This window comes from Cornus florida, unplaced genomic scaffold, assembly GCF_030987335.1.
Source record: "Cornus florida cultivar Cherokee Brave unplaced genomic scaffold, ASM3098733v1 CherokeeBrave_3.0.0_Hap2_Chr02, whole genome shotgun sequence".
NCBI classification, from domain to species: Eukaryota; Viridiplantae; Streptophyta; class Magnoliopsida; order Cornales; family Cornaceae; genus Cornus; species Cornus florida.
The window spans coordinates 19,318,662-19,345,520 of NW_026775572.1; the positions used below are offsets into that span (position 1 = coordinate 19,318,662).

The 26,859-nt window shown below is 35.0% G+C and overlaps 3 protein-coding genes across 7 annotated transcripts; all 3 read left to right on the top strand.

The window, feature by feature from the left end:
• Positions 1–2,807: 2,807 nt before the first annotated feature.
• Positions 2,808–4,327, top strand: LOC132294066 (cyclin-dependent kinase inhibitor 7). The gene is made up of 4 exons (XM_059791788.1): positions 2,808–3,257; positions 3,365–3,423; positions 3,605–3,793; positions 3,954–4,327. The coding sequence occupies exons 1-4, from the start codon at positions 2,967–2,969 to the stop codon at positions 4,021–4,023; spliced, it is 609 nt and encodes a 202-aa protein (XP_059647771.1). The 5' UTR covers positions 2,808–2,966; the 3' UTR covers positions 4,024–4,327.
• Positions 4,328–14,096: 9,769 nt separating this feature from the next.
• On the top strand, positions 14,097–20,124 carry LOC132294067 (uncharacterized). Its single transcript, XM_059791789.1, has 7 exons — positions 14,097–14,522; positions 15,844–15,901; positions 16,229–16,309; positions 17,198–17,233; positions 17,403–17,642; positions 17,733–17,874; positions 19,213–20,124. Exons 1-7 carry the CDS (start codon positions 14,113–14,115, stop codon positions 19,677–19,679), a joined length of 1,434 nt encoding a protein of 477 aa, XP_059647772.1. The 5' UTR covers positions 14,097–14,112; the 3' UTR covers positions 19,680–20,124.
• An 838-nt stretch (positions 20,125–20,962) lies between these two features.
• Positions 20,963–26,662, top strand: LOC132294068 (B3 domain-containing protein Os06g0194400-like). Of its 5 annotated transcripts, none has more exons than XM_059791791.1 (10): positions 20,963–21,255; positions 21,345–21,416; positions 22,897–22,928; positions 23,035–23,197; positions 23,287–23,493; positions 25,271–25,315; positions 25,463–25,553; positions 25,650–25,823; positions 25,908–26,004; positions 26,493–26,662. In XM_059791791.1, exons 1-10 carry the CDS (start codon positions 21,121–21,123, stop codon positions 26,560–26,562), a joined length of 1,086 nt encoding a protein of 361 aa, XP_059647774.1. In that variant the 5' UTR covers positions 20,963–21,120; the 3' UTR covers positions 26,563–26,662. The 5 variants fall into 5 exon arrangements, with proteins under 5 accessions (XP_059647774.1, XP_059647773.1, XP_059647775.1 ...); XM_059791790.1 differs by having other exon boundaries at positions 20,964–21,255; positions 25,641–25,823; XM_059791792.1 differs by having other exon boundaries at positions 20,964–21,255; positions 25,641–25,823; positions 25,908–26,000; positions 26,493–26,639.
• Positions 26,663–26,859: the final 197 nt, after the last annotated feature.

The following is a 26,859-nucleotide window of genomic DNA, read 5'->3' on the forward strand; positions in this document are numbered from 1 at the left end:
ATCACATCACATTACGTATGAAGAAGTCCATTCTCATCATGATCAATCCACGTCCTACCGTAGGATAATCAAGTTTGTTTAGCTTACCAATGTGAAGGAATTCTAAAAACCAGTTGTTTCCTACCAATGGACATTAGTTGATATGATTTGGTCTCTCCCTTCAAATGAGAGGTTGAGTGTTCGGGAGCAATAATATGAGTGTCGATCAAACAGACTATTTTTTATATTTGAGGTTATTAAAAATTGTAAAAGGTAGAAACACAAAATAGTGCCATTATTATTGCTAAATTACGTATGTGGGAAATTACCATTTGTCATACCAAGTAAGTAAATATTAGTGATTGGAAAAAAATAATACCGAATAATAATAATAAAATAAATATTAAAGGAAACTCAGTTCTCCAAAGTCATGAACCTATATAACTCAAAAAGAAAAAAAAATATTTTTTTCTTCTCAATCAAATCAAAGTGTTATCCCACAGTACTTTAAAAGATTGGAAGTACCTAAAGTCGCAAAGTTTGCTTTTTAAAGAATGCCTCCAAACATTTAGGCACGAGAAACATGTATGGTTTTGACATGTGAAGATGATGGATTGAGCTTTTCGAAACAAATGACTTGTAAAAAGTGAACATTACCTTTCACATTCCATCACCTCTCCTTTTCTCTTCTTCATGTCTTCTCCAACTTTAAAACATGTCTTCATATCATTTCATATGTTGCTAATGTTTAGTGTAGGAAGAAAATTACTCAAATTATTTTTTCATACTTCAAACATCAAAAAAATAATAATACTAAAATTAGATTTATTATTGAATAATGTTATGGAGATAGTTATTTCATGACAAGTGGTGGCGAAGCTATATAAATTTAGTTTAGAAGGACAACCATTAACAATAATATAATTTTTTTAAAAAAAAAATTGAACTAAAATAATAAATAGAAAATTATGGGTTTTTTTTATTTTCTTCTGAATTTTGGTTCTTAAAAGTTTTTGAGGGTATAAAAGACAAGGGTCTTTTATGAATTTTGAAAATTTTGTTGGGCAAAAGACTTAGAAATGAGGGGTCTTTTTTTTTTAATTTTAGAAGGTTTTCTTAAGGTCTTTTGTGAATTTTTAAGAGTTCAAGTGGCACTTTTATAATTATAGAAATTTATTTACAAAAGATACAAATAATAGAAAATTTTGTAGCAAAGGATGGGTCTATTCTGAATTTTGTAAATCTTATTAGATAAATTAATAAATAAATAAAGGGTTTTTTTTAATTTTGAAAGTTTTTTATAAGGTGTTTTTGTTGATACTTTAGATTGTTAAAATTTATGCATATGAAATATAAATAAATAACAGAACATTTCAATATAGACAATTGCCCCCACCGGCTCCAATGTGGCGGAATGTGACTCCGCCACATTAACCACGGAATTGAGGTAATTTTTCTCTAATACACATTTTATATTTAATGTTTAAATACAATAAAGTTCATAATTTTTATCATTAGAAAACTTTCTTAATAGCTATATTTTTAATACTTACTATTATTTTTACACAAAATAACCTGTATGTATAATACTTAAAATTAAAATGAAAGAACAGTTTTAAAACGGAGACACTTGGATTCCTACCACACAGCCTCATGCTTGGAGGTATTTTGATCATGGGACCATTATGGCGTAGGGTGTACCTTAACTTTGGCCCAAGACAAGTGTGGTGTGGAAGTTACTTTTCACTCGTTCCATAAATAACCCTACTGTTATAACAGTGCAGTAAATACTTATCGTTTTTTGGTAAGTAGTACACTGCCGTAAATATGATTGTTGTATGCATCTAAAATTCATCTACCCTTCCTTCCCCAGTATTTCTATCTGCCCTATATTCTATGGACCATATGTCCTTCCATTTAAGTGCAGCCCTTATTTTTATTAACACACTTTATGGCGTCTGATTCTTCTTGGTGCATCTCTTAATATATACATACACATACATATATATGTATATATATACCGTATAAAAAAGTGTCATAAAAAAAATATATAAAAACCAAATATTTAAAACTCCATCTAATGTTTTTAATTCATAGAGTGCCGACTTTAAATCCTTGACCAGACCACATTCAAAGCCATGAGCCTGCCAATTAAGTGTTTTGGTTAGGAAAAACAAATACATACAACCAAACACCTCTCTGCCGGCATTATTATCCCAATATTATATCCTAAATTTCAACTAAGATCACCATATATTATAAAACGTTAATTATTATAAATATAATCGTATTGTATTAAACGGTCCTGTGAATTATCTGAACCGTCTGATTATTAATCAAAAATTTAGATCAATAATAAGATTAATACCCTTTAAAATAAACACTTAATACATAATAGTAACTTTTATTTATTTATTTAAATACCACTTAATACATAATAATAGTAACTTATGATTATTTATGAATTTCCGAAAAAAAAAAAAAAAAAAACTTGTACTCCGTATTTATTTTATTTTTAGGTAAAATGGGTAAGTTTTATATATGCACGGCCAAAGTTAACAACCAGAGCAAATATTCCCGGTTTTTACACCGGTAAAAGCCGGTAACTTCCCTATGAAGAAGGTGATGACGTGTCGGTCAGTCTTTAGATAACAGATCGGTAATGATTTTGTGATCCTCAACGGCCAGATCTTCGTAACAGCATGCCATGTGACGACTCTCTTATTCCCTGTCACCGTTAACGGAGTCAGGACCACACACACTTTAACACACAGAAACAAATCTCAGCCGTCCGATCTTCTCAAAACACCTCTCTCTCCTCCAATTAGTTACTGCTACAGCTAGTTAATATCAATTGTAGAGAGAGGGGGAGGAGAGAGAAACACAGAGCTCCGAGTCTCGTTTGAAAAGTTCAGAAAATATATATATATATGTTCACGTATATATATAGACTATAGAGGAGGAGAGAGAAAGTAAGAGAGAGAGAAATGGGGGACTACGTGAGAAAATGCAAGAAAGCTGGAGAAATTGCAGTAATGGAGGTGGGAGGCGGAGGAGTGACGACGAGAGCTATGGAGGCGGTTACGAGCTCGGGATTTTCGAAGAGGAGAAAGGTAGCGTCGAATGTGGAAGTTGTGAACCACCGCTGCGTCGTGAATTCACCGAAGAATTCTGTTTCGCCGGCGGAATCGGAGACCTCTGATCCCGTTCCGGCGTCGGAGTGTTCGAGCAACGAGTCGAACGAGTTCGTGAAATGTCCGAGATCCGTAGATCTGAAGGTAAATTCAAACTCGAACACAATCAATTTCACTCAATTGTTACTATAATTTCCGTTTCTCAAGCTTTAATTGCTCGTAATAATTCGCATTTGCATGTTTTATTGCAGTTCGAGGGTTTCAAAATTGAAAATTCTAAAAATTCCACGTTCGGCAACGGACGATTCAGGTTTGTTTCCGTTTCTTGTTATTTTTAGATTTAATTTCTATGCACACGTACGTCCGAGTCTCTTCAATTCTTCGAAATTGAACCGAAAAGGAATTTTAACAGTTTGTTATATTTATTTTCAGTTACATCCTGTCAGTATATATTCTTCACGCACTAATTTCCTTTGCCTTTGTGTTTGCAGTAGAGAGACCACACCGACAAGCGAGCTTTGCGCAGACTCAAACGAAGAAATGGAGTCGTCAACGTCGAAGCTGTCGCCGGCGAGCCACCGCCGCCGTAAGCAGCCGACGGCAAAGATGCCATCAACTGCAGAGATCGAAGAGTTCTTCTCCGTAGCCGAAAAGTACGAGCAAAAACGATTCGCACAAAAGTAAGTGCGTGCATGATAAGCAGTACAGTACAATCACCCACCACACGCTCATTTTAGAATTCATCAATCATAACCAATAATTTCAAAAAGCAAAACTAATTTTATATGTATATTTCTCTTTTTCTTTTTGGTTTTGGAACTAATTGTATGTTGATTTCAGGTACAATTACGACGTGGTGAAGGACGAGCCGTTGGTGGGTCGGTACGAGTGGGTTCGACTGAAGCCATGAGAGAGCTAGGAGCGAAGAGAAGAGGAGAGAGGACAAAGCAGAAAAGTGACACGCGAGAGAGAAAGAGGCATCTATTTTTTTTTTTTTTTCATCCTTCTTTTATGGGGGGTTGTCTTTTGGTTATATGTACAGCTTTTTATTTCTCTCTCTCTCTCTCTGAAGAAGCTCTTTTCATTTTGGTACGATATAATCAGAGAAAGAGAAGCTTCTTCTGCAACAATGTCCCTTTTGGGTATCACCTATCTTCAATTATACACATTTTCAGCACTATATGAATTAATCATGTCCGACCCTTTTATCTCTTTCTCGATCTCTATGTGGTAAACAGTGAGTAATTTATGGGGGTGCTTAATTTATTGTTTTTACTTTTTCACATGTTGAATTTGAAAAGTGTGTTTTGTTTTTGCTTCATTTGGTTGCTTCTCTATATTTGTCACTTTGTGTTTGGCCTTCGACTCATTTTTGCAATATTCGTTTTTTCTTCAATATATTGGGAGATGATTTCAATTGGAACTATGGGTTTCAAAGTATGAGAGTGCCTTTGTGTGGACCATGGACAATAGTTAGTGGGACTGTTCACATGTGGTAGTGTAAATTAGTCCCAAATACTTTTAAGACTATGTTGGATTGTATAGAATTAGAGTTTTTAAATTAAAATTTGTATAATTGAAGAAAAATAACTCACAAAATTGAACTAAAATTTTTTTTAATTTTAAGTTTTAAATTTCATGCAGCCAAACAAAGTCACCCCTGGGTTACGGAACAAAAGATTATCCCGAACTTACACCTACACTGAGGTATTGATGACGATTCTCAAAGAGCGCCCTTTCATTCCGAATTCTTTAATTCTGAATGAATCAAATTTTCCCAAATAGGATGCGAGTAGTTGTTATTAAATACCCCATCAATCAACACACCCCTCATCTCTTAAAATGTAGTGGATATTTAATTGGTGATATTGTATATTTCTTTAAAACATTTAAGTTTTGTTGGATGACTCTCATTTGTACTAAGGCGGTGAGATTCAAGTCACCGACTTGCACAATAGAAGAAATTCTATACTAGATATGATTCAAAGACATCAAAGGTTGATACAATCTTTATAAAAATTTGTATTAATTGCCTTGGATGTCACTTTTTAAACTTTAATTCTGATTAAGTGTGTATTTTATTAGTATTTTTACCACTCTGATCTCAGTTAGGGAAGTATTAATTTGACTTTTAAAGGGAAGAAAACACTAAAAATTGAATAAAGGGTACTATTTGTTTTTTTTGTATGCTTCAATCAGTGTGAAACTAGTCCATTTTACCAAATTTCAGTATACATAGAGTAGCACTACACATTCTAAATTATTGATCATTCAAAGGGAGGTGCATTCCATTTGACTAAGTATTATACTTAATCAGTGTGTGGTGATTGTGAAAATGGTGACAATATGTTCCCTAATGACGAGTAAGTCCATTTAGTCAATGGCGAACGACCATACATGTATGGCTATTGGCTAATTATATGCTCTTCTCGATATGCTTAAAATTGAAGTTGAATGGTAGCTAATTAGAAACCAAAAACATTTAAACTTGGTTGGATGACTTTCACTCATATTAAGAGGGTGAGATTCAAGTCATCGACTTGCATGATAGAAAAAATTCTATATGGTATATGATTCAAAGACATCAAAGGTTGATACAATTTTTATAAAAATTTGTATTAATTGCCTTGGATGTCACTTTTTAAACTTTAATTCTGATTAAGTGTGTATTTTACTAGTTTTTTTTACCACTCTGATCTCAGTTAAGGAAGTATTAATTTGACTTTTGAAGGGAAGAAAACACTAAAAATTGAATAAAGGAGTCCTATTTGTGTTTTTTCTTTTTCTTTTTTTTGCCATTTTCTATGTATGCTTCAATCAGTATGAAACTAGTCCATTTTACCAAATTTCATTATACATAGTCAAAATTATTGATCATTCAAAGGGCGGTCCATTCCATTTGACTAAGTATTATACTTAATCAGTGTATGGTGATTGTGACAATTGTGACATGATGTTCCCTAAAGACGAGTAAGTCTATCTAGTCAATGGCGACTGACCATCCATGTCAGGCTATTGGCAAATTATATGCTCTTATCGATATGCTTAAAATTGAAGTTGAATGGTAGCTAATTAAGAACCAATGCTGAACCAAAAATAAATTAAAAAATTGGACTCTCATTCGTGCTAAAACGGTAAGATTTCTTTAAAACATTTAAGCTTTGTTAGATGACTCTCACTAGTTCTAAGATGATAAGATTCAAGTCACCGACTTGCACAATAAAAAGAATTCTATACTGGATGTTGAGGTTGAAATTCGCACAATCTGGTACGATACCGCTATAAGGAAGAGAGGAGAAGATCGAAAAGATTGATGAATCTTGACCGCACCGGTGTCCCGAAAGTCTAAAAAGAAGGCAGGGATTAATAATAGTTTTTACGTCGTACGTTTTTTAATGACTTGGTGCCCTATTTATGGCTGTCGATTGGAATCAAAATCGTTCCGCCGATGTCGATGATTGATCTTATCTTCCGCTTGTGCGAAATCATAGTAGATTTATTACTGGATTTGACCTCCTCCCGTTATAGTAGGATTATTCTTACCTGTTGAATCAGGTCAGTTTTAATTTCATTATCCTTGATAATGAAATCTAATCAATCTTATCGAGGGTATGATAGGTTTATATTTTTCCCTATCACTGGATATGATTCAAAGGCATCAAAGGTTTATCACTGGATATGATTCAAAGGCATCAAAGGTTTATACAATTTTTATAAAAATTTATATTAATTGCCTTGATGTCACTTTTTAAACTTTAATTCTGATTAAATGTGATTTTATTATTATTTTTACCACTCTGATCTCAGTTAGGAAAGTATTAATGTGACTTTTAAAGGGAAGAATAAAGGAGTCCTATTTGTTTATTTTTTTTATGTATGCTTCAATCAGCATGAAACTAGTCCATTTTATTTTCTACACATTCTAAATTATTGATCATTCAAAGGGAGGTCTATTCCATCTGACTAAAGTGTTATACTTAATCAGTGTGTGGTGATTGCGACAATGGTGACAATATGTTCCCTAATGACGAGTAAGCCGATTTAGTCAATGGCGACCGACCATACATGTATAGTTATTGGCTAATTATATGCTCTTATCGATATGCTTAAAATTGAATTTGAATGGTAGCTAATTAGGAACCAAAAAAAACGTTTTATTAATTTTTTTTATTATTTTTTTTTATGCTGAACCAAAAATAAATTAAAAAATTGGACTCAACAATAATTGGATATGTTGTTTTCCCTTCGGCTAGATATCTGATTTAGGTCGATTTTTGTTTTTCCTAATTTGATTTGATCTTGTGCGGGATTGAGTGTGTGGAGGTGCCTTGTAGATGTAGTTTTGAAGCTGTTGTCTTGATGATGACTTGACTTTTGATCCCTCTAGTTGTTGTTGTTCTTTTTTGGTGGTTTCCGTTCTAGAGCAGTAACTATTTCTCAACAAATCTGAAGTCTATTCTTTATTTTTATTTTGTTTCATGATTTGTATGTTTTTATTTGGCTTGCCTTACGTCGATGTACTATCACTTTGACTTAGCCTTCGTACCTTTTAAATGATAAGAATAAATAAATAAAATTGGGCCATATATAGCAGGTATAAGGAAAGTATTGCAAAGAAATAAATGAAGCAGATACAGGCACATTGTGATGGATAGTACGTGCCAAATGCAAGGTCACACTTTCAGGGGCTCTCACAGGTTCCAACCTTCCAAGTACAAAATGCTTCTACAGTGACCTTACACACACACACATATAATATATACACACACTAACTGTGTGCATGCATATATATATATATATATATATATGTATATATATATACAAAAGTATATAACAAATTAACAAGGTGGAGCGGGAGTTGCACGTGCTGAGGTGGAGCGGTGGTCTCCCAAGCCGTGTAAATTGAATTTGCTTTGGATCTGATGCGCTTTTTTAAAGAAAAAATAATGGGGGAGAGCAAAAGGTGAGAGAGAATGTTTATATATTTACCAAACTGATTACGATGCTGGCAAAGAATTACGGTGGGGTGTGTGTGGATTGATTTGTTCCACTTCCTTCGTTTCGATCTATGTCAGGCGCTGAGAATTATTATTACTATTATTTCATTATTTGTATTTAATACTGTAAAGTGAAGAGAACCATATTATAATTTGTAAAGCAATAGGGAATTTTGAGAACAGTTCAACTTTGTAATTTAAAGAACAGTTTCATTTATTAATTTTTTTAATTATTGCAAATAAATATTTTTTAAGTTTGTAGAGTTCTAATCACACATATGGTTTTTTTTTTTTTTTTTAATTGTGTTCTTAAATACATTTATGAGAAGTTTTAATGAATTATGTATTTGTCTAATAATTCATACATATATATGGTTGAGAATATTAGGGTTCTAATTTTGTTTTTATAGAAAGAAGTCACTCCAAAAGCGTAGGTCAAATAAATTGTGGAAAAAATTGTCACTTCTTGAAGATTTAACTGAAAGCATGTTTCAAACGAAAATACCAACATAAATTATATTCATTTGAATGAATTATGTTGGAGTTTGGATTCTATAATGATAATTTGTTTTGTTTATATATATATATATATATATATATTTTCTCCCTATCCTATCTTCTACTGTAGTTTTACAAGAAATTTGCTTTTACAAAAGTGACGAGAGAATGAAGGGCGGGCACGTGCCCCTCCTGAATTTTTCTTTTTCCCTTTACTATTATATATATTTTTTAAAATATATATATATGGTGCCCCTCCTAAAACTTGTTTTTACCAATTAAATTATTGATGGAGCAAGAGTTTTGATGCACCTTCACCTACACAATCAAAACAATTTTATAAAAAATAAAATATTTATTGGGATCGATTTACCCCTTTTTTACTTCTCTGCTATAGAAGACTGAATTAAACAATAACATTCTTTGGGAAACTTCTCATGGAGTCATCAACACAGGTACCCAATTCAACAGTACCCCTTATATATTTGCTTCAATATTTTCCTTCTATTTTTCTCCCTTATTTATCTTCTTCAATATTTTCCTTCTATTTTTCTTTCTTCTTTTATGCTTCTTCTGTTCTTCAAATAAAAAAAACCCTACATAAGAAGAACTGGAATGTTTCCACACAAAAAAAAATAAAATTTGGAATAAAAAAACCCTACATAAGGACTGGAATGTTTCCACACAAAAAAATAAAGTTTCTTTTATGCTTCTTCTTTTATGGAAATTTGGAATCACGGATACACAAAAAAATAATAATAATAATAAAAAATAAAAATAAAAAAACTTCCGAAAAAAAATATATATATAAACCCTAAAATTTTTCTTTTCAAAAAATTTCTTTCATGGTTTCCTTCCTTTTATTATATATTAAAGACTAAAGTTACTTTTTTTTAAGTCTCCCAATAAATATATCACAATAATTTAATAGTAATTTTTTTTTTCAAATATTTGTGTGATTAAATTACTTAAATTAGAATCTTAAATAAATAAGAGGAATACAAATTATATTGATATGAATTATATGATAGTATTGTTGGCTGAATTTTGTTGTGTAACTAACACCTTGTTATATATATATATATATATATATATATATATATCAACTAAGATGGCAATTAAATATATATATATATATATATATATATATATATTTCTCACGTACATTGTGCCCCTCAATTGAAAATCCTGACTCCGTCCCTGTTTACAATACCATATCATTCGTGACGTAATTTAATTTACTGTATCACAAAAATAATAATAATAATAATAATAATTATTATTATTATTATTATTATTATTATTACGAGACCTTTTTGAACCTATATTTTTAACATACGAGGTTTTTTTTTTTTTTTTTTTCTGGTACTTTGTCATTCTTTGTTTATCATGTTCTTTCCCCTGATTAAATATGGCATAAATGATGATGTTATGTAGAAATCTGCTCCTACTCTGCTGCAACATTTTCTTTCCAAACCGAAAGGTGGCGCCAAATATAGTTCTCTCATCATTAAGAAGTGCATAAGGTGACCCCTCCAAAATTGCATAATTTCAATCCAAACACCCCCACTCAACAATATTTGTCTAACCAAACAGTCCACTCCACTCCAAAAACAGTGTAAAATCTATCTTAATTTCTCTAACCAAAAAAAGTGTAAGATCTTCTGTGATTGAATTGGTTCCGCATACAGACACACAATCTCTATCTCTACCCGATCTCTTTTCCATTGTCTACTCAACAAAAGATTCGAAAACACTCGCTAAATATATACTGTTAAGCTCAATCTTATCGTGAGGAGGAAGACTGCTCACAATTGGAAGACATTATAAATTATTATTTTTTTTATGATGTTAGCAAAAAAACGTGTCACCGGCCATCTTTGACTGTTACACGGGGGTCATTGCTAAATCACATAAAGCAAGAACAAGAGCGGGAGCAAGAGCATGAAAAAAGTAAAATTATGTCATAAATAGTGAAAATATGAGCGAGAGCGCGCTCGAAATGTAAGAGTGACACCCATTGAAAATGATTGTGCGACTTAGGGTTATTGACGTGTGCCAGAAAGAACAGGAGTGTGTTTGAAATTAATTATGCAAATATGGTGGGAGTCTCCTTAAAGTATTGACAAATCACAGGTCTAAATTTCTGCAACACAAATATCTTAACTGAAATTGATAAAGACCTTATCTCCAAAGTACTGTGTTTGTCTGCTTGAGGTTGGAGATTTGGAGAAGTATTGCCCATGGTTGTGGTGGATAATTTGATGTATCTCCTGATGATCTATGTTGATTTTAGTTTACTATTTTGGCGCCCCAAATAAACATTCCTGGCTCTGCCCCATAATAACGTATATATGTATTGGTTTTTTTATTATTATTATTATTTTTTTTTTCCCAAATGCAAAAAAGTTTTCATTAAAATAAATAAATCATAGCTGATTACACACTCTGAAAGCCATTTCTTCAATGAAAGCTGAAAATATATCAGAAAAACAAATTGTATCCATTCTCTGCATTGCATACTGAGCTACATCGTGAGCCATTCCATTAGCTTCTCTCTGTTGACCCACTCTAGCTTCTACTGATCATGCATTTGTAGAGTAGCACAAATATCCTCATAAATGGATGCAATGCTCACTGCAACATTCTTCGGCTGGATCACTAATTTGCAGTCTCCCTCAATAGTCTGCAAATTAGGGAAGAAGTGAATGACCACTTTCAAAACCTTTCCATTCGATTCCCTGAGGACTAAACCAGTTGCAGGCTTGCAGCCTCCTTTGTTAGAGCTGTATCAAAATTTAAACTTAACCGTCTCATGCCACTGCTCTGTTACAAGCTGAACCAGAGCTCTTTTCTCAAAGACTTACTGATCAAAATAACAATTATTAACTAAACATTTACATTACATTACATGAGCCAAACACGCCCTTCTTCTCTCTTACGCTCTCTTTCTCCAGCAGCCGACGAGATCGCCTTGATCACGAACTCCAGCACCAACTAATAACATTGCACAACACATCAGCTTATCACAACCACCACCTAATACTACTTGCCAAACACTACCTTATTGTACTATACAGAGCGCTCTTACCCCCTCTTGCGCTTTCGTTCTCCAGCAGTTGAAGAGATCGCCGATCAATCGCCACCTCCGGCAACCGACTTCATCGACCGCTTAGGTCTTCAATGAAGTTCAAGGTTTGGGTCTTCAAAGATGCTCACGATTTAGTCATCTAGGTCTGTATGATGCTCACCAGAAAGATTTGGTCTGTTGTGTCTGTTTGAGGTTCACCGGAATGAGACCTCACTGGTTTGGTCGTTGAGATTGGGTCATGATGCCTGTGGTTATGGGGTTTTAAGGTTGGGCTCTCATTGATTTTAATGGGAGTCGATTGTACTCTTGGTAGCCTAAATTATTTTAGTTTCTTTCTCCAGTGACTAACAATTCAGCCATTCTTATCTTTTAAAAATGAGTAAAAGAGTGATTGAAAGAAGTTAAGCGAACTGTGGAAAGCCTTAGAGGGAAACTAGATTTGCATATATTGTCTGTGTATAACTATGTCTTCCAGCCAGATAATATATAATATATTACTGAGCAGCAAATTTGAGAATTTTAACTTTATGCGATATAACATATAAAATGTACACATATATATATATATATAGATGTATCCATAATCGGTTGAAAGATTTGCAGAGACCTCCATAGAGATGGAGATTTGGTAGGGAATGAAGCTAATAGGTGGCTTTTTATTAATTTATATTATAATAATAAAAGGGTAAAATTGCCATTTAAATTTATAGCATTGGTCACTTGCCGATTTTAGGAACAAAATCAACCGGAACAGTGTCGCTTAGGGTTTTTTTGCAAAAAAAAAAAAACAGAGGATAGTTTAGAGAGTTTTATGTAAAAATAATAGTTCAGGTTCTTTTTTTTTCCTATTTAAAAGGTGTGCAAAAAATATTTATATTTTTTTTAATTTGTACAAAAATACCCTCAATTAATATAATGTCCATTTTACTTTTTTACCAAAAATATCCCTACCAAAACTTACTCTCCACCCCAAAACTGCAACCACCTAACAAAGCCTTCTTCATTGCCGTGGAATGTCGCACCACCGTCAGCGACCATAACAGGTCTTGATGCATTGGTGATGAAATGGGTCTCGAAATCCCAGGATTGATTTTGTTCAAACGAATTCAGATTTGGATGTGTAGTTATATGTGCCGCAAAGGTAGGGAAGTCTTCAAAGGAATGGACCAGCCTCGAGACTTCAACTTCAGTATTTTAGTCTGGAACGGTCCGGTTGTCCAAATTCCAGAAGGGTTCAAAGGTACCACCAGTTATTGTTGATTTTTGGTCTAACTGTGAGAATTTGAGTGGGTGAAAGAAAACCGAGGAGGTTAATATAACGTATTGGAATCTGTAAAAGCATGGAAATCCTCCAGAGAGTACTAATTTGAGGAAAAACCCATAACTGAGCCTCCAAACCAGTCACGGTAGCCATCACCGCGCCCAGATCCCCGCTCGCCGGCGGTCGTCAGTTAGCCGAAGTTGTGTCTCTGCCGTTCAGTCCTCGCCGGTCAGATCTCCACAACATCCTCTCCACCCATCGCTGCACCAGCGAGCTCTCCACAGCCGACCTCTCCATCGCCGGTCAGATCATCCATCGCCGAGCCGAGCTCATCCTACCTATCACCGGAATAGCGACTTCTTTAGTCGTTGCTGTCGCCGTCGCTGGGCCATTCCTCCACCGCCTACTCACTGCCATCACCACATCACTGAGGTTGTCATCCTCCAAGTTCTCTACACTGCCGGTTCGTCTCGCCAGATCCTTGTCGCCACTGTGCCAGTCCTCCATCATCACCGATTCAGTCTTCTTTGGCCGCCGTTCAGTACATTGTTCGCCGGAATTTATTGGTTCGCCACCTAAATCCTTGTTGATCGTTGCACCGTCGTGAAACTTTCTGCTGGTCGTCCCTTTTTAGCGGTTTTTTTTTTTTTTTTACCTACCTTTTTTAGTCATTTCACAAAATATTGTTATTTTAGTAAAACTTATTTGCACAAATATCATAATTTAGAAGATTTTTTTTTACACATAAAAAATGTAATATGCATTGTAAACATACTAGTGATGCATTTTCTATCACTTATAATATTTTATTTAAACATGTGATACATTTAAAATATTTTTGTTATAAAATTTTTATCCATCAAGTTATATGCAATTCCTAACTTGTAAAAGATTGATTAGGGATTTCATATTAAGTTTTAAATGAGATAAACAAAAAAATAAATAAAATAAAAATCCTTCTTAATTTAGCCATCATTGAGTTTTATGGCTTAAATTATAAAAAAATAATTGTAAATAGATATTTTATTAAAAATAATCTTTAAATTTGTTGATTTTTTTTTAAAAAATAAGAAACTATTTTTAAATATACAATTTTCAAGTCCAAGTACTATGCGTGTGCCCCCACCTGGTGCAGGATAAGAATATCCTAAAATGCGCGTGGTGCGGATGAGCCTAGTTGGCACATGCGCAATCTCCACTCGGAGATCTACCACCAAGAACACAACCGAGTTGTTGAGACCAAAACCTCTCTCCTTTCTTCCTCAATCATTTGTGGTTCATACACCATTTAGGGTTAGGGCTTGTTTGGGTTTGCATCTCTGCTGCGCATTTCCAAGAAAACACTCTTATCTAGTTCGCCTTGTTGAGGAGGTACCATCCATGTTGAACAACGGTGGAGGCCGATTCTATTGGGTTCGAAACGAGACCGCCGAAAAGGTCGAAGGAATCGTCGTTATCTTCGCTTGGGTTTCGATTAACGAGAGAGAGTTGAAGGATTACGTCAATCTTTATTCATCGCTCGGATGGAACTCGCTCGTGTGTCTAGCCGATTTTCTCAATCCGTAAGCTCATTTCTCTGCAATTATCCATGCCCTTTCTTGTATTTCTTCAAATATATGTAAATTTATGTACCTATTTATCTGTATGTTCTATATGTGACCGACTTGGTGATTTGATTACGTTGTCACTACTCTGATAGTTATCTTGAAATTAAAAAATATATTGCAAACAATTGTGATGTGGTTTCTGGTTTGCAAAGTAGTCCGAGTTCTGAAATATTAGAATATACTCGAGAGAAGGCAAATTTACTGAGTGTTGGATTTCAGGTAGCGTAATTTGGTAAATTTAGATTATCTATGGCTTTTAGGTGGGATTAAGAACATGCATAAACTAGTGAATTCTCAGAAAACACTTCGGATGGAATGATCGTGTTTGCACAATGGTGGTCTTGTGATTGCGCGGAGGATGTTACTTCGCCATATGCAAAATGCTAAGGGCAGCATGTTTGAATTTCAATCATTACACTATAAAGAGGGACCACCCTCTAAGCCTAAGTATTCCTTAATGACTGGTAGCATACACTTAGTGTGAGAGAAAGGTGAAATGATTTTTTCGTTGGGAGCCGAAACTAGTGAAGTGAAGATTGATGGGCAAATGATAGCAGAGGTATCACCAAGAGCTTAGGTCTAGTGTTATCTGATTTTTAAGTGGAAGGTTCAGGTTGCAACTTCCAATAACGGGTAATTGTGGGTGTGTGCAGGTGTCTTAGTTACCCAAAATTGACAGCAGAGGCAACTTCTTTTTGGTTTGGATTGATCATCCGTAAAGAAGAGAAGATTGACGAGTACATTGCTGTACAATTAGTGGGATGGATAGAGCAAAAAAATGTTTTCGGAGTGTTGTGTGATCAATTGATGTAGATTGAAGGAAAATCTTTGTTACTTGACTAGAAAAGCCTACCATTCTTTATGCTATAGAATTATTGGTGCCAAGAAATTCTATGTCTATAAATTGGTTGATTCAAATGAGGTTGTAGAGACAAATAAGGTTTAAGTATGGGTGAGTCTGTTGATTTAATAATAACTTCTGATTGGTAGGTTTAGAGTTACGATATTAATTTTAGGAGATGGCTTTTTCTGATTTGATAGGCCAACTTCGCAAATATTTAAAATTCAGGTTTTGGATCGTTTCTCTTTTCATTTTTGACAGAAAAATATTCAGTCTCGGGATCTTTTAATTTTGTTTCTTGATCTTTTGAATTGATTAATATTCTCTTTTTTGTTCTGCCGCATATTGAAGGAGGAACGCCCAATGAAGTTTCATGTTAGTTTCCATTTTTATTTTTGTATATATTGTGACTTTTTTATGCTGATTTCTGGTCAGATTCTTTCCTGAGAGGGCCATGTCGCTAGCATTTGTTGTTCTCACTGAGCTTGTTGAGGTTAGTGTTATTATTGTTTTCCTACATGTATGGTTCTTCAGTTTAAGTTTTATCAATTGGCTTTTCCTTGAATTTTAATGCATAAATCTGATACAGAGTTTACAATTGGGTGGGTGGGACATAGGTAAAATTAAGTTAAATTAAACCAATATTAGTTTCAATAGCGTTATCCAGTGAAATAAATTATTATTATTTTTTGTATGGATACATGCTAAACAGTTCCATGTTGTCTTGTGTATAATATGAGATCATTTGGCTCTGACGTAGCTTTGGATTTCATCTGTACACGATTCATGTTTTAGATATGTTTTTTGTTTGGAAATGCAGGAGCTAAGGATTAGGCCATGTCCTTTAGTCCTTGCAGCCTTTTCTGGTGGTTCAAATGCTTGCATGTTCAAGTTTTTTCAGGTATACCCTATCTCTTGTTTGGACATTTGTTAACGTCAAGCTTATAATAGACAAACTCGCCAGAGTCAATATATATATACACACACATGCATCACCACCTTGGTTCAATTTTTTTCTTTACCATCCTAGTAGAAAAGAAGGGAATTACTTTTGAGACGTTATTCACCATTGTGTATTATTAGGGCTCACTCTTCTAAAAAGTAACAAAAAGAGAGAGAAGAGAAAAAAGATTTTTTTTGGGGGGGGGGAGTTAGGGGGAGTTACAAACTTAAAATTACCAGCAAGGTTAGTTCATAATGTGGGTAACTGAATTTGCCTCGTTATTTAGTGTGTAAGTTGTGACAATATTTTGCATGGTTGGAAATAATTAATCATGTCTCTTCAAGACACGGAATAATTAAAAAGAACCGTACTTCTTCTTATTGTACTTCTTCTTATTGTATTTCTCAGTGGATGGAAGAATAATAGATTTTCTGCTGCCATTTTTCTTTATTATTGTAGCTCGTATAAAAAAATTTTGCTTAATATATGGACACAAATTTATTTATTATGATGTTATACCTTATATTATCACTATTATATAACAAAATCTTTGGGAATTTGCAAAAAAAGGGAATTGGGGCTGCTAAAAGAAACGGTTTCAGTAAAGAAAAAGAAAACAAAGTAATCATGCTTAAATTTGCACGAGCTCTACCAATGGAGCTTATAAGGAGTTGATTAAAATTTTGGATAGACACAAACTGCCTCCATGATGGTGTTAGCTGTTAATTGAAAGTTTTCCTGTGAAAAAAAAATGTGTAGTTCTAATGATTCTGGAACATGAAATCTTCTGTTTCAGCTGTGTCAAATATGTGTGTGTATAACATAATTTGCCTACACCTGATGCAGATTATTGAGGGCACATGTGAAGCACAGCTCAATCTGGTATGCTTTGTTATTCGTGAATGCTGCTTGTGATTTAGTGAGTCAATATATATATATTTGTAAATGCAGAATACTGTAATCTTATTTGTTGGTCAATGCATATGATCTTTTTTATAGTCCATGCTTTGCAACATTTTTCCATCCTTTATTTTTTCCTTTTCTTTTGAAGGATGATAGTCGTTTGGTGAAGAACTGCATCTCCGCTCACATATATGATTCTGGTCCAGTCAATTTTACCGGTGACTTTGGTGCCCGTTTTGCTCTACACCCCACTGTTTTCAGAATGCCTGGTTCAGCCAAACTAGTGTCATTGGTTGCAAAAGGTGTTGCTTCTGGTCTGGATGCCCTATTTCTCACAAGTTTTGGATCCCAGGGTACTGATGATTGGGAGGCTCTCTACTCCTCAGTTGTGAGTTCTGTGGTCTGTAGTGCCTCAAAAGATTTTGAAAGTCTTTTTCTTCTTGGTTAATGTGAATTTTCCTTTTCTTTTTCCTTGTAGAGTTTGGGGGCCCCATTTCTCATTCTATGCTCAGAAAGTGACGATCTTGCTCCAATTTCAGTCATTTGCAATTTTGCTCAGCGTTTACAAGATCTCGGGGGAGTTGTAAAACTTGTGAAATGGAATAGCTCTCCTCATGTAGGTAAGTCTTAGTTTAAACTTTTTGTTTTCCGCGTGGTATTATTTTAAATTTTAAATTTAGTATTGGGTGTCACATTGGCTGCCTTAATAATCCAATATGGCCCTTAAATGTTATATTAAGAAGTTAAAAATAAACTGGCATAGAATATAAAAATTCATGCATGTACGCCTCCACACACTGACACACTCACACAAGCGCAAGCAGCTTTCTAAGAAGACCAAAGAGCATAACTATATGCAAATGATAGGAGAAGAAACTAACCCAAAGAAAACGGTAGAAATTTTGGGGCAATTGCATGAAGTTTTTGGATGTGTTTTGCATGTGATTATGTCCTTTGTAGGGTTTTTTTTTTTTTTTTTTTTGAACTCAAAATGGGTTAGGGAACACCCTGGCATGCAGGGAATAGGTTTTGAACAAAATTTCCAATGAGACAACCTTCTGCCAAAAGTTAGCGAAGGGGGCTCCTTACATAGAAAGATTGTCAGTTATTACTCTATTCACCCCTCAATGCCAAAACGCAATGAACAGATTTGCGGTGATGATTTAGCATGGTCTCTCGAAGATGCTCCTAACGCTGGACCACGCAAATTTTCTGGGGTAAAATCCATCAAAATTGAGATTGTACAAATTTTCAGGATGAGAATCTCAAGGACAATGTGGGATTGTCTCTTTGCTCAGAAGATGAAACTCATTTTGAACATCAACAAGGAAAAATGAATTCTTTCAAATTGTGTTGGGATGATGTTCAAGAAAAGAGATTCAAATTTTTTTTCTTATTATTAAATAAACTTTATTTTTTTTTAAACTTCTTACTAGAAGATCCAGTAGTAACCAAGATCGTATGTATTCTTTTATCTGATGAGAAATCATATATATTCGAAGTAAATTTCCTCCTTGCCAAAACTTGGGATAATAAGAAGCAATCATATGTCTAGGACGCAGTCAACTGATATTGATGAGACCCTGGAAGTCCTGTATTTTGAAATTTTCAGAAGCAATAAAAGTGTGAATGTTTCTGAGATGCACTATTAGTGGGTTCCAAGGGATTATTATTTGTATTGGGCCAACTCACAAAATCACAATGGAGAGTTGTTGGTCAATTCTGGGGCATAGCAAGTTTTAAAATTTGTGGTATTAATGGTTGCCTATAACCCAGATTACATCTTGTGTCTTGCAGCTCACCTTATAACCCAGAAGTTAAGGACCCAGACTCAGTTCGGGTGTTCTAGCTTCGTTGTAGATTTTATGCTTATGGATTCTTTCTGGCTTCAAGTACTTTGTTAGTACCGTGTTCTTGAAAGGTTAGAATCAAACTCATGTTGTTCCATGCTGTTGCAGGTCATTACAAGCATTATCCAATCCAATACAGGGCTGCTGTGACTGAGCTGCTTGAGCAGGCAGTTTCAGTTTATTCCCAAAAAATCAAACAACTTGGAGAAAGAGCTGGCATGGAGGGCATGCATGATGATGAGATAGCCGAGTTAATATGCAACCTCCAGAATGTGGCAGGTAACTCAAACCAGAGCTTCCGAAGAGTTGCACGTGGGCCAGATGATCACTTCTTCTTGCCAAGTTCATCCGATTATAACCACGGGGGAGAGATTGTGCCTTCACAAGGGGAGCAAAAAGAACGAACAGTTAATTTGGCAAATCCTCCCAGTATTAATGCACACAGCATTCTTGGTCAAATCCTCTTTGATGCATGTGTTCCCAAGAACATTGAAGGCTGGGATATCAAATTTTCTGGTGGGCGTAAGCATTCAACTTTAAAAGCCATCAAATGCATTCGCCGCTCGAGATTATAAGACCTTCTCAGATGATCATGGAGAAGCTCTTAGCTATCAGTTGGCAAGGATGGGCTATATCATATATGCTTCTTTGCACTTTTCGACAGAAGTATAGTCTCAAACTGCCAAAGAAGATGGAAAAAGGAAGCATAAGAATCACAACTGAGTTGTTTTTGTTGGTGTACGGCTGACTAGAATATCTAACATGATGTGAGCTTTGGCCATGAAGCTTACAGGCAGAATGGAGAAACATAATGTGTATAGAGTGAGCATGTTTGGGATAGATGTGAATATGTGATCTGATGGTTCATGACTTTGTACTTGTGTGGTAGGTTGGAGTCTGTAAATTATGATTACCCCTTATCAGAAGTTGACCTAAAAAAATACTGTTTGCATATTGAGTTGTAATGGGAAGATGACCTCTCTCTCTTCAACAATAGAACCATGACATGAGATTAAATCATATATGGTAGATCAATGTGCCACAAATGAACTGAAGTTCAGAAAATTGTATCATTTGGGGTTGAAGTAAGTCTATAATGGAGAAATTGTTACATCAACACGGTTCCAACAATGAAAGTTGTCATGCAACTAAAAAATTGAATAAAGTTAACGAGTGTTTGGTTAGTGGGAGTGTTTGGTTAGTGGGATCGACGCAAATAAAATTAACGTGTTTGGTTGGTGAGACCCACTAATCAAACATCTCAACTTTATTCAATGTGCCAGCATTATTTAATTGGAAAGACGAAAAATTAAAAGTCCTACTAACCAAATGCGTCAACTTTATTTAATTTTTTAATTACACAACAGTTAAATCATGTTGAGTACCAATTAAAAAAAAAAAATTTATGTCTATTATTAATTTCCCCATATTTGGTAGGGACGGACCATGTTATAATTCTTCGTCTGCCTTGAAAACAAGCATCCTATCTGCTATTCATTTTAGTAATTGAAAAGGCACATATTGATCATTTGTCTAATTTTAAACTTTAATTAAGTATATATTTACTTTATGTGAATTATATTTATCTTAATATTACATATACATATAGAATTAAGTTATTGATATAATTTGGTATTATTTTCTAAATGTTTTATATAAAACGTTATTACTTATTATTTACTTTTTATCTGAAAACGTACAACTATAGTTGGTGTTGGTTGGTGGAAAATCTAAAATGGCTGAACATAAATATACTTATTACAGGCACCGCAAAACGCGGGTAAAAAAAAGTGGGTCCCACGATAGGAAACAAAAGAAGAGCGTCGATTTACAGCTGTTTTTTGTCCGCCCCCAATTCGCCTGTCTCCATTTGCAGGGTTGGTCTCTTTACAACTCTCTCTCTCTCTTCTCTCTATACGTACGCCTATACGTGTATAACATAGATATATATATATATAAGCACACTTCTATACGAAGTAAGTTTGAAAAAGAGGAGAGAAAAAGTTGAACCAACTCATGGAAGCGAAGAAGGTGAAAGAGGAAGTCATGCGACAACACCACGAAACTCAAACTTGTATTGAAGAAGAAGAGTACATGGCTTATTCTCACTCTTCTGTCTCTGTACCAAACCTCGTCGATTCTTCTCCAAAGGTCTCTATATATATATATAGGTCCATTTGTGTGTATATATCGATCTATATTTATATATATGTTTAATAATTATGAATCTGTTGGTTCAGATTAAGCGGAAGCCGCCTTTGAGGATCAAAAGGAAAAAGCGTTCAACTCTCAAATCTAAAAACGCTAAGCAAGTGAGATTTTATTTTTTATTATTATTATTTTTATAGAAACTACCATTTGAGTTGATCTGAAAATTTTTTGCTCACCAAAGGCCTCCTCTAGATAATGAAAATTTTCTTGACTTCTGTCATAAATAATAGATTCTAAGTTTCTAACTGTGAGTATATGGAAGCATTGTGTGATGATTTTTTTACTTTCATTTTCTGGATTGTGGTCTTGTCAGGCATTGGTTTCTACTTTCTATATTTATGGTTGTGATTTTTATTTTCAATTGTTCAGTCCATAAATCTGAGATGAAAATTAACCCCTAAAGTTTGAACACCTAACCTCTTGCAACTGCTTGAAATTTCTCATAAACAATATGCCTATCAATTATTCAGTCGCTATATATATATATATATATATATATATATATATATCTTTTTTATTTGTCAAAGTGTAGTTTATTGCTGCTGGATCAGATCTTGCCGGTGAGCAAATTCAGCTAAGCTGTCATAATCTACCAGTTTTTTTAGGTGCTCATCCAAAGTGAATAGCTATATTGGTACCTTATTTCTTTCATAAGATGCGTTCCTGATTGCAAAACGTTTGATTAAATTAATGAATTTTTGTTTATTGATCCAATTATTGCTTTACGGATCTCTTGATTAAAAGAAGGGTATCAGTGTGAGATTATTGAGAGGGACCGTGGCTTGAGATTGGGAAGCCATTAATTGGAAGTAACAGGACTAAAATTTATGGAATAATCCAAAGAAGGAAGGTGGAGGGTGAAGTTGAAATGGATTTCTCAACTATTTCCTCAGACACATCTGCAAGTGTAAAAACACACATTCCAAATGCACAAGCAGCAAAATAAAAAAATTTGAGATGTTTGGCTTGGGGGTGCGAACTCACACACACGGGTAGGGTAACATAAAGACGATGTGCACACTCACTAAAAGGAAGATAAGTGCTCCACATGCGCAATGGTGGTGATGGGGGCTGGTTTGATTGTGGGAGGAGGCTTTTTCAATGGGGAGGGACATTAGGCACCGCCCTCCCCCGCGGCCATGAGAAGCTCTGTTAAGTCATTTTCCTTCAAAATAGCCTATTTCTCATTAGAGTTGTCAAAGTCATTGTGACACATTTGATTAAAAGTGTTGGTATGACATCCAAAGGGCTGGTTTTGGTTAATAGTTCAATTTTTTTCTTTTATCAATCAGAGAAAATCCTTGTACAGTGAATTACAATGCATTTTACACATTATTTGGCAGAGCAGTAAAAATTTGAGTATCTTATGATTTTATGTTTGAATGACGCCTGTTTACATGTTTTGATCCTTGCCGTTCAATGTTTGAGCCAAATTTGTTATAATGAAAACTTATCTATATTTAGTTATAAAAATGCAACTGGGCAACTTTATATCTATCCGATATACAAACATGTCTTAAATGAATTGGATGATGTTGTCTCTTTTTGATTAATACAATGAGCTTACTGCATTTTGAGCAGGTAATTTCAAAAAAACTGGGGAAATCTGGAAGGTTGGTGAGTTATTTGGAATGGCATTTCTCTTCTTCTTTAAGGTGGAAAAATGTTATTGGACATTGAATTATATAATAATGTGCTGCCTGTATGATCTGATTAAAGCTGTAAAAAGAAGAGGACAAAGATTGATGACTTGTATGACAATGTGGAAGCTAAGTTTTCTGTAATGGACCGGGCAGAAGAGGTTTTGACAAATCTAGCAGCTGACTTCCCTTGCTTTGCTAAGTGTATGCTACCTTCAAATGTTGCATATAGCTTTTGGCTTGTAAGCCCACAATTCTCTTATATCGTCAAGAATTTGATATAATTTAGAGTGCTTGGCAGAGTTCTTTGTGCTGACTTTTCTTATGACAGATTCTTCCTGCAAAATTCTGCTATGTACATTTGCCAAGGCATGATACCACAGTTACTTTGGTGGATGAATGTGGGGAAGAGTTCGAAACAAATTATTTAGTGAACAGGCATGGACTGAGTGGTGGATGGAGGGCATTTTCCATGGCTCACAGATTACTCAAGGGAGATCATGTGGTATTCCAATTGGTTGGATCTTGCAAATTAAAGGTAGCTGCCTTTATTTTTCTTTTGTAATTGTTATAGATGACTCTACACTTGGAGATCCTGTTATGCTTTTATTCAATTATTATCAATTAGTTTGGAAAAGGTGGTGTTCAATTGAGTTGAGTTATATTCCACATATCAAAATTGAATGACTTGGAAGAAATATTTTGTGTCTCGAAAAGATGTATGATTGGACTGCAAAATGAATGTCATAAAGGAAGAGGCGTGAATTAGTGTATAGTACAAAAAGTTTAGATGAGGAAAATCCTAGTAAAACACTGATCTGGTGATGAAAATCTGCCATGGATGAATATAAGAAAAATAAGAAAGTAGAAGAATCATTAATATCAGTTGATCAAACTGAATTAAGTGGGATGAGGGGAATCCAGTGACCTGTGTATTTCAATGATAAGATAGTATTAATATTGTTTTCTGGCTTTGTGATTGTATGTACCTCTTTTTCGATGATAGCTAAATGGTCAAAGTATCTGAGATATATCACTAAAACAATATGAGGAATACAGAAGAGTGGATTAAGGAGAGAAAATCAGCCCAGTCTGAGGACTGTAGACGATGGTAGAGAAGACAAAGTCTGGAGTACTATCCAGGTCCGAATCCTGCTCTGCCTTTGCCACCTCCCCTTTTTATAGTTCTAGGTCATTCAGGCGGTATATGTTGGGCCCCCAGATCAGATGAGTCGGGGCCCATGTTCCTTTATGGATCATGAGGCCCTAATCCATATTCTTTTGGTCTTGTTGCCAAGTGTACGTATATCCTTGAATGACCCAAATAGAGGGTAGCTGTAAAGGTGATGTACTTACTCCAGCTTGTCTTTTCGTCCTTATCCTCAAATTGGGTCCTGCCTTAGCAAGACTTAGCTAATTTTCCGTCCTCCATTCCAAAGTCCCTTTTTGCATTCCCACTGGCCTCGAAGAGTCCTACCATTACTCTCTGTTCATTTCTTTTGCTAGGAAGTGGCTCGGTCGAATCGAGGTTCAGACCCATCGATCGACGGTTCATGGCTTGGTCGGATCGAGGTTCAAGGCCCATCGATCGACAGTTTATGGCTTGGTCGGATCGAGGTTCTAGGCCCATCGATCGACAATTCATGGCTCAGTCGAATTGCAGTTCAAGGCCCATTGATCGACTGTCGTTCATGGCTTGGTCGGATCGAGGTTCTAGGCCCATCGATTGACAATTCATGGTCGGATCGAGGTTCTAGGCCCATCGATTGACAGTTCATGGCTTGGTCGGATCGAGGTCCAAGGTCCATCAATCCACAGTTCATGGCTTGGTCGGATCGAGGTTCAAGGCCCATCGATCGACAGTTCATGGCTTTCTTGGATCGAGGTCCAAGGCCCATCGATCGACAGTTCATGGCTTTCTTGGATCGAGGTCCAAGGCCCATCGATTGACAGTTCATGGCTTTCTTGGATCGAGGTCCAAGGCCCATCGACCGATTGTAGGTCCCAAACTGGGTTCATTGATCGATTGTTTGCTTTTGCTGGGGCTCTTGTATCGACCAAGTGTTGGCCACGTTGTCTTTTTGTTTCTTCCTTTGAAGTTGACATTTTGGTGATGTCAGGTTGATTTGAATATTTGATGACGTGGCTCAATCATGTCCACAGTGATTAAATGCTTTTGATGTATGTTTCTTCTCGTCCTTGCCCTAAAGAAGGAAACAATGAAACAACCAAATGGCTAATTTCTTTCTCTCTCTTTTTTATTATATTATTTATTCCTTTGGTTAATTTTTATTTTGTCTGACACATGCATGCAGAGTGTTTTGAAAATAATAGGAAGGGGGGAAAAAGAAAGAAAAAAGGTGTTGTCATTTTTAATGGTTCTTGTTGAACTAACACATCATTTTCCCTTCCATTGAGGATTTTCAGGCAAACCCATAAGTTTGCTCCATAAAGTTGATTCTTCTGATTATATATTGTTTGATTATGAATCTCCGTCCAAACACCAGGTAAACATAGTGAGAGTATATGGTTTAGACGAAGTAGACGCTGCTCTTTGCCTTATGAATTTAGTTGCTCATGCAAAAGGAAAAGATGCTGGTAAGTTTTCAAGCTTCTTAGTGCTCCTTGCTTAAAAATGGCCCCGCAGGCAGTTTCTTTCATCTCCTTAATGAATTCGGAAAAAAGATGGTGCAGTTAAACATATAAAGACTAGGAAAAAGGCATGGAAGTCTAAGGAGCCTCTGTTGCTGGACATTCATAATGAAAATGTTCAAAAGAATTACTCAAATGTATCAACTTCCAATATTGGGCTTGCAGCAGATCAGTCTGAAAATAACAGTGATGGTTTCGGCTCTGAAGTTTTTGAAGGTATAAGTTTTCTAGGATCTGCTGTTTATTTGAATAAACTGAACTGAGAATTTACAATTTTCTTGTGAATGGTATAACTTGTAGGCTGCTCAGAGATCTCCAACCGGTTCCGACTCAGTGAGTTATGCTGGCGTCAAAATTCATATCCGCAAGGCCATATTCTGGAGGGCGTCAATTGTAGGTTCGCTGCTGGAAGAATATTTTAGTTCATCAAATTGCAATTTTTTTGGCGCCTGCAAGTTCACCATTTCTCGAATTAGTTTTTAAATCACAAAAGATATTAGAGGTATATAAAAGCTGTACTAGAAAGAGACTTTGTGCAATGTCAGAATACATTAAAGGTATAGAAACACTGAACTAGAAAGATATTTTGTGCGGAAGAGGATATGCTGATTTCCAGATTGAATGCAAAACTGGATAAAATGTGAGCTTTTGTTTTACCAAGAAATTAATGACTGTATTGTGAAGTACAGTAACCTTGCAAGTGTACAGTCTTTTTGCAAAAATACATATGGATCAACATGATTGTATAAACTGAAGGGCTTTTGTATCTGTCTGTAATAGTTACAGTTCTTGAGGAAATTAATAGATGTTCTCTCTCTCTCTCTCTATATATATATATATTAGGGTCAAATAGCAGCCATATCTCAAACAGTGTTGTTTTTGTAGGCAATGTGACTCGAGCAATTTCTTGGGGCTGAGCACGGTTGTGAGTGGTGAATTCAAACGTAGGCTGTGAGTGTGCATTGGTTGGTTGTCGCCAAACCTAACATTCCTCAATTGTAAATATATTGTACTAGTATTAAATTATGACAAGTATGGACAAGTTATTTTATATGTCTCACTCTACCTTAACATTGACTTATATCTTTGTCAAACATCGAAAAATAAAAAATATTTTATCTAAAAAAGAAAAATATTTTACATTGAAACAAATGAAATCTTAATAAATTTAAAAATTATTGTAGGAACAATCACAACAATGTAATTTTTATATCTCATCTGATGAAAAGGATGTCCCATTACATCCAATGCC

Bases quoted from the DNA above. Each gene is read 5' to 3' on its own strand.
- LOC132294066 (XM_059791788.1), top strand. From the start codon at position 2,967: ATGGGGGACTACGTGAGAAAATGCAAGAAAGCTGGAGAAATTGCAGTA. The intron at 3,424-3,604 runs GTTTGTTTCCGT...TTGTGTTTGCAG, and splicing joins TTCGGCAACGGACGATTCAG to TAGAGAGACCACACCGACAA. The intron at 3,794-3,953 runs GTAAGTGCGTGC...TGTTGATTTCAG, and splicing joins CAAAAACGATTCGCACAAAA to GTACAATTACGACGTGGTGA.
- LOC132294067 (XM_059791789.1), top strand. From the start codon at position 14,113: ATGCGCGTGGTGCGGATGAGCCTAGTTGGCACATGCGCAATCTCCACT. The intron at 16,310-17,197 runs GTATACCCTATC...CACCTGATGCAG, and splicing joins GCATGTTCAAGTTTTTTCAG to ATTATTGAGGGCACATGTGA. The intron at 17,643-17,732 runs GTGAGTTCTGTG...TTTTCCTTGTAG, and splicing joins AGGCTCTCTACTCCTCAGTT to AGTTTGGGGGCCCCATTTCT.
- LOC132294068 (XM_059791790.1), top strand. From the start codon at position 21,121: ATGGAAGCGAAGAAGGTGAAAGAGGAAGTCATGCGACAACACCACGAA. The intron at 25,824-25,907 runs GTATAAGTTTTC...TATAACTTGTAG, and splicing joins CGGCTCTGAAGTTTTTGAAG to GCTGCTCAGAGATCTCCAAC. The intron at 26,005-26,492 runs GTTCGCTGCTGG...TTGTTTTTGTAG, and splicing joins CTGGAGGGCGTCAATTGTAG to GCAATGTGACTCGAGCAATT.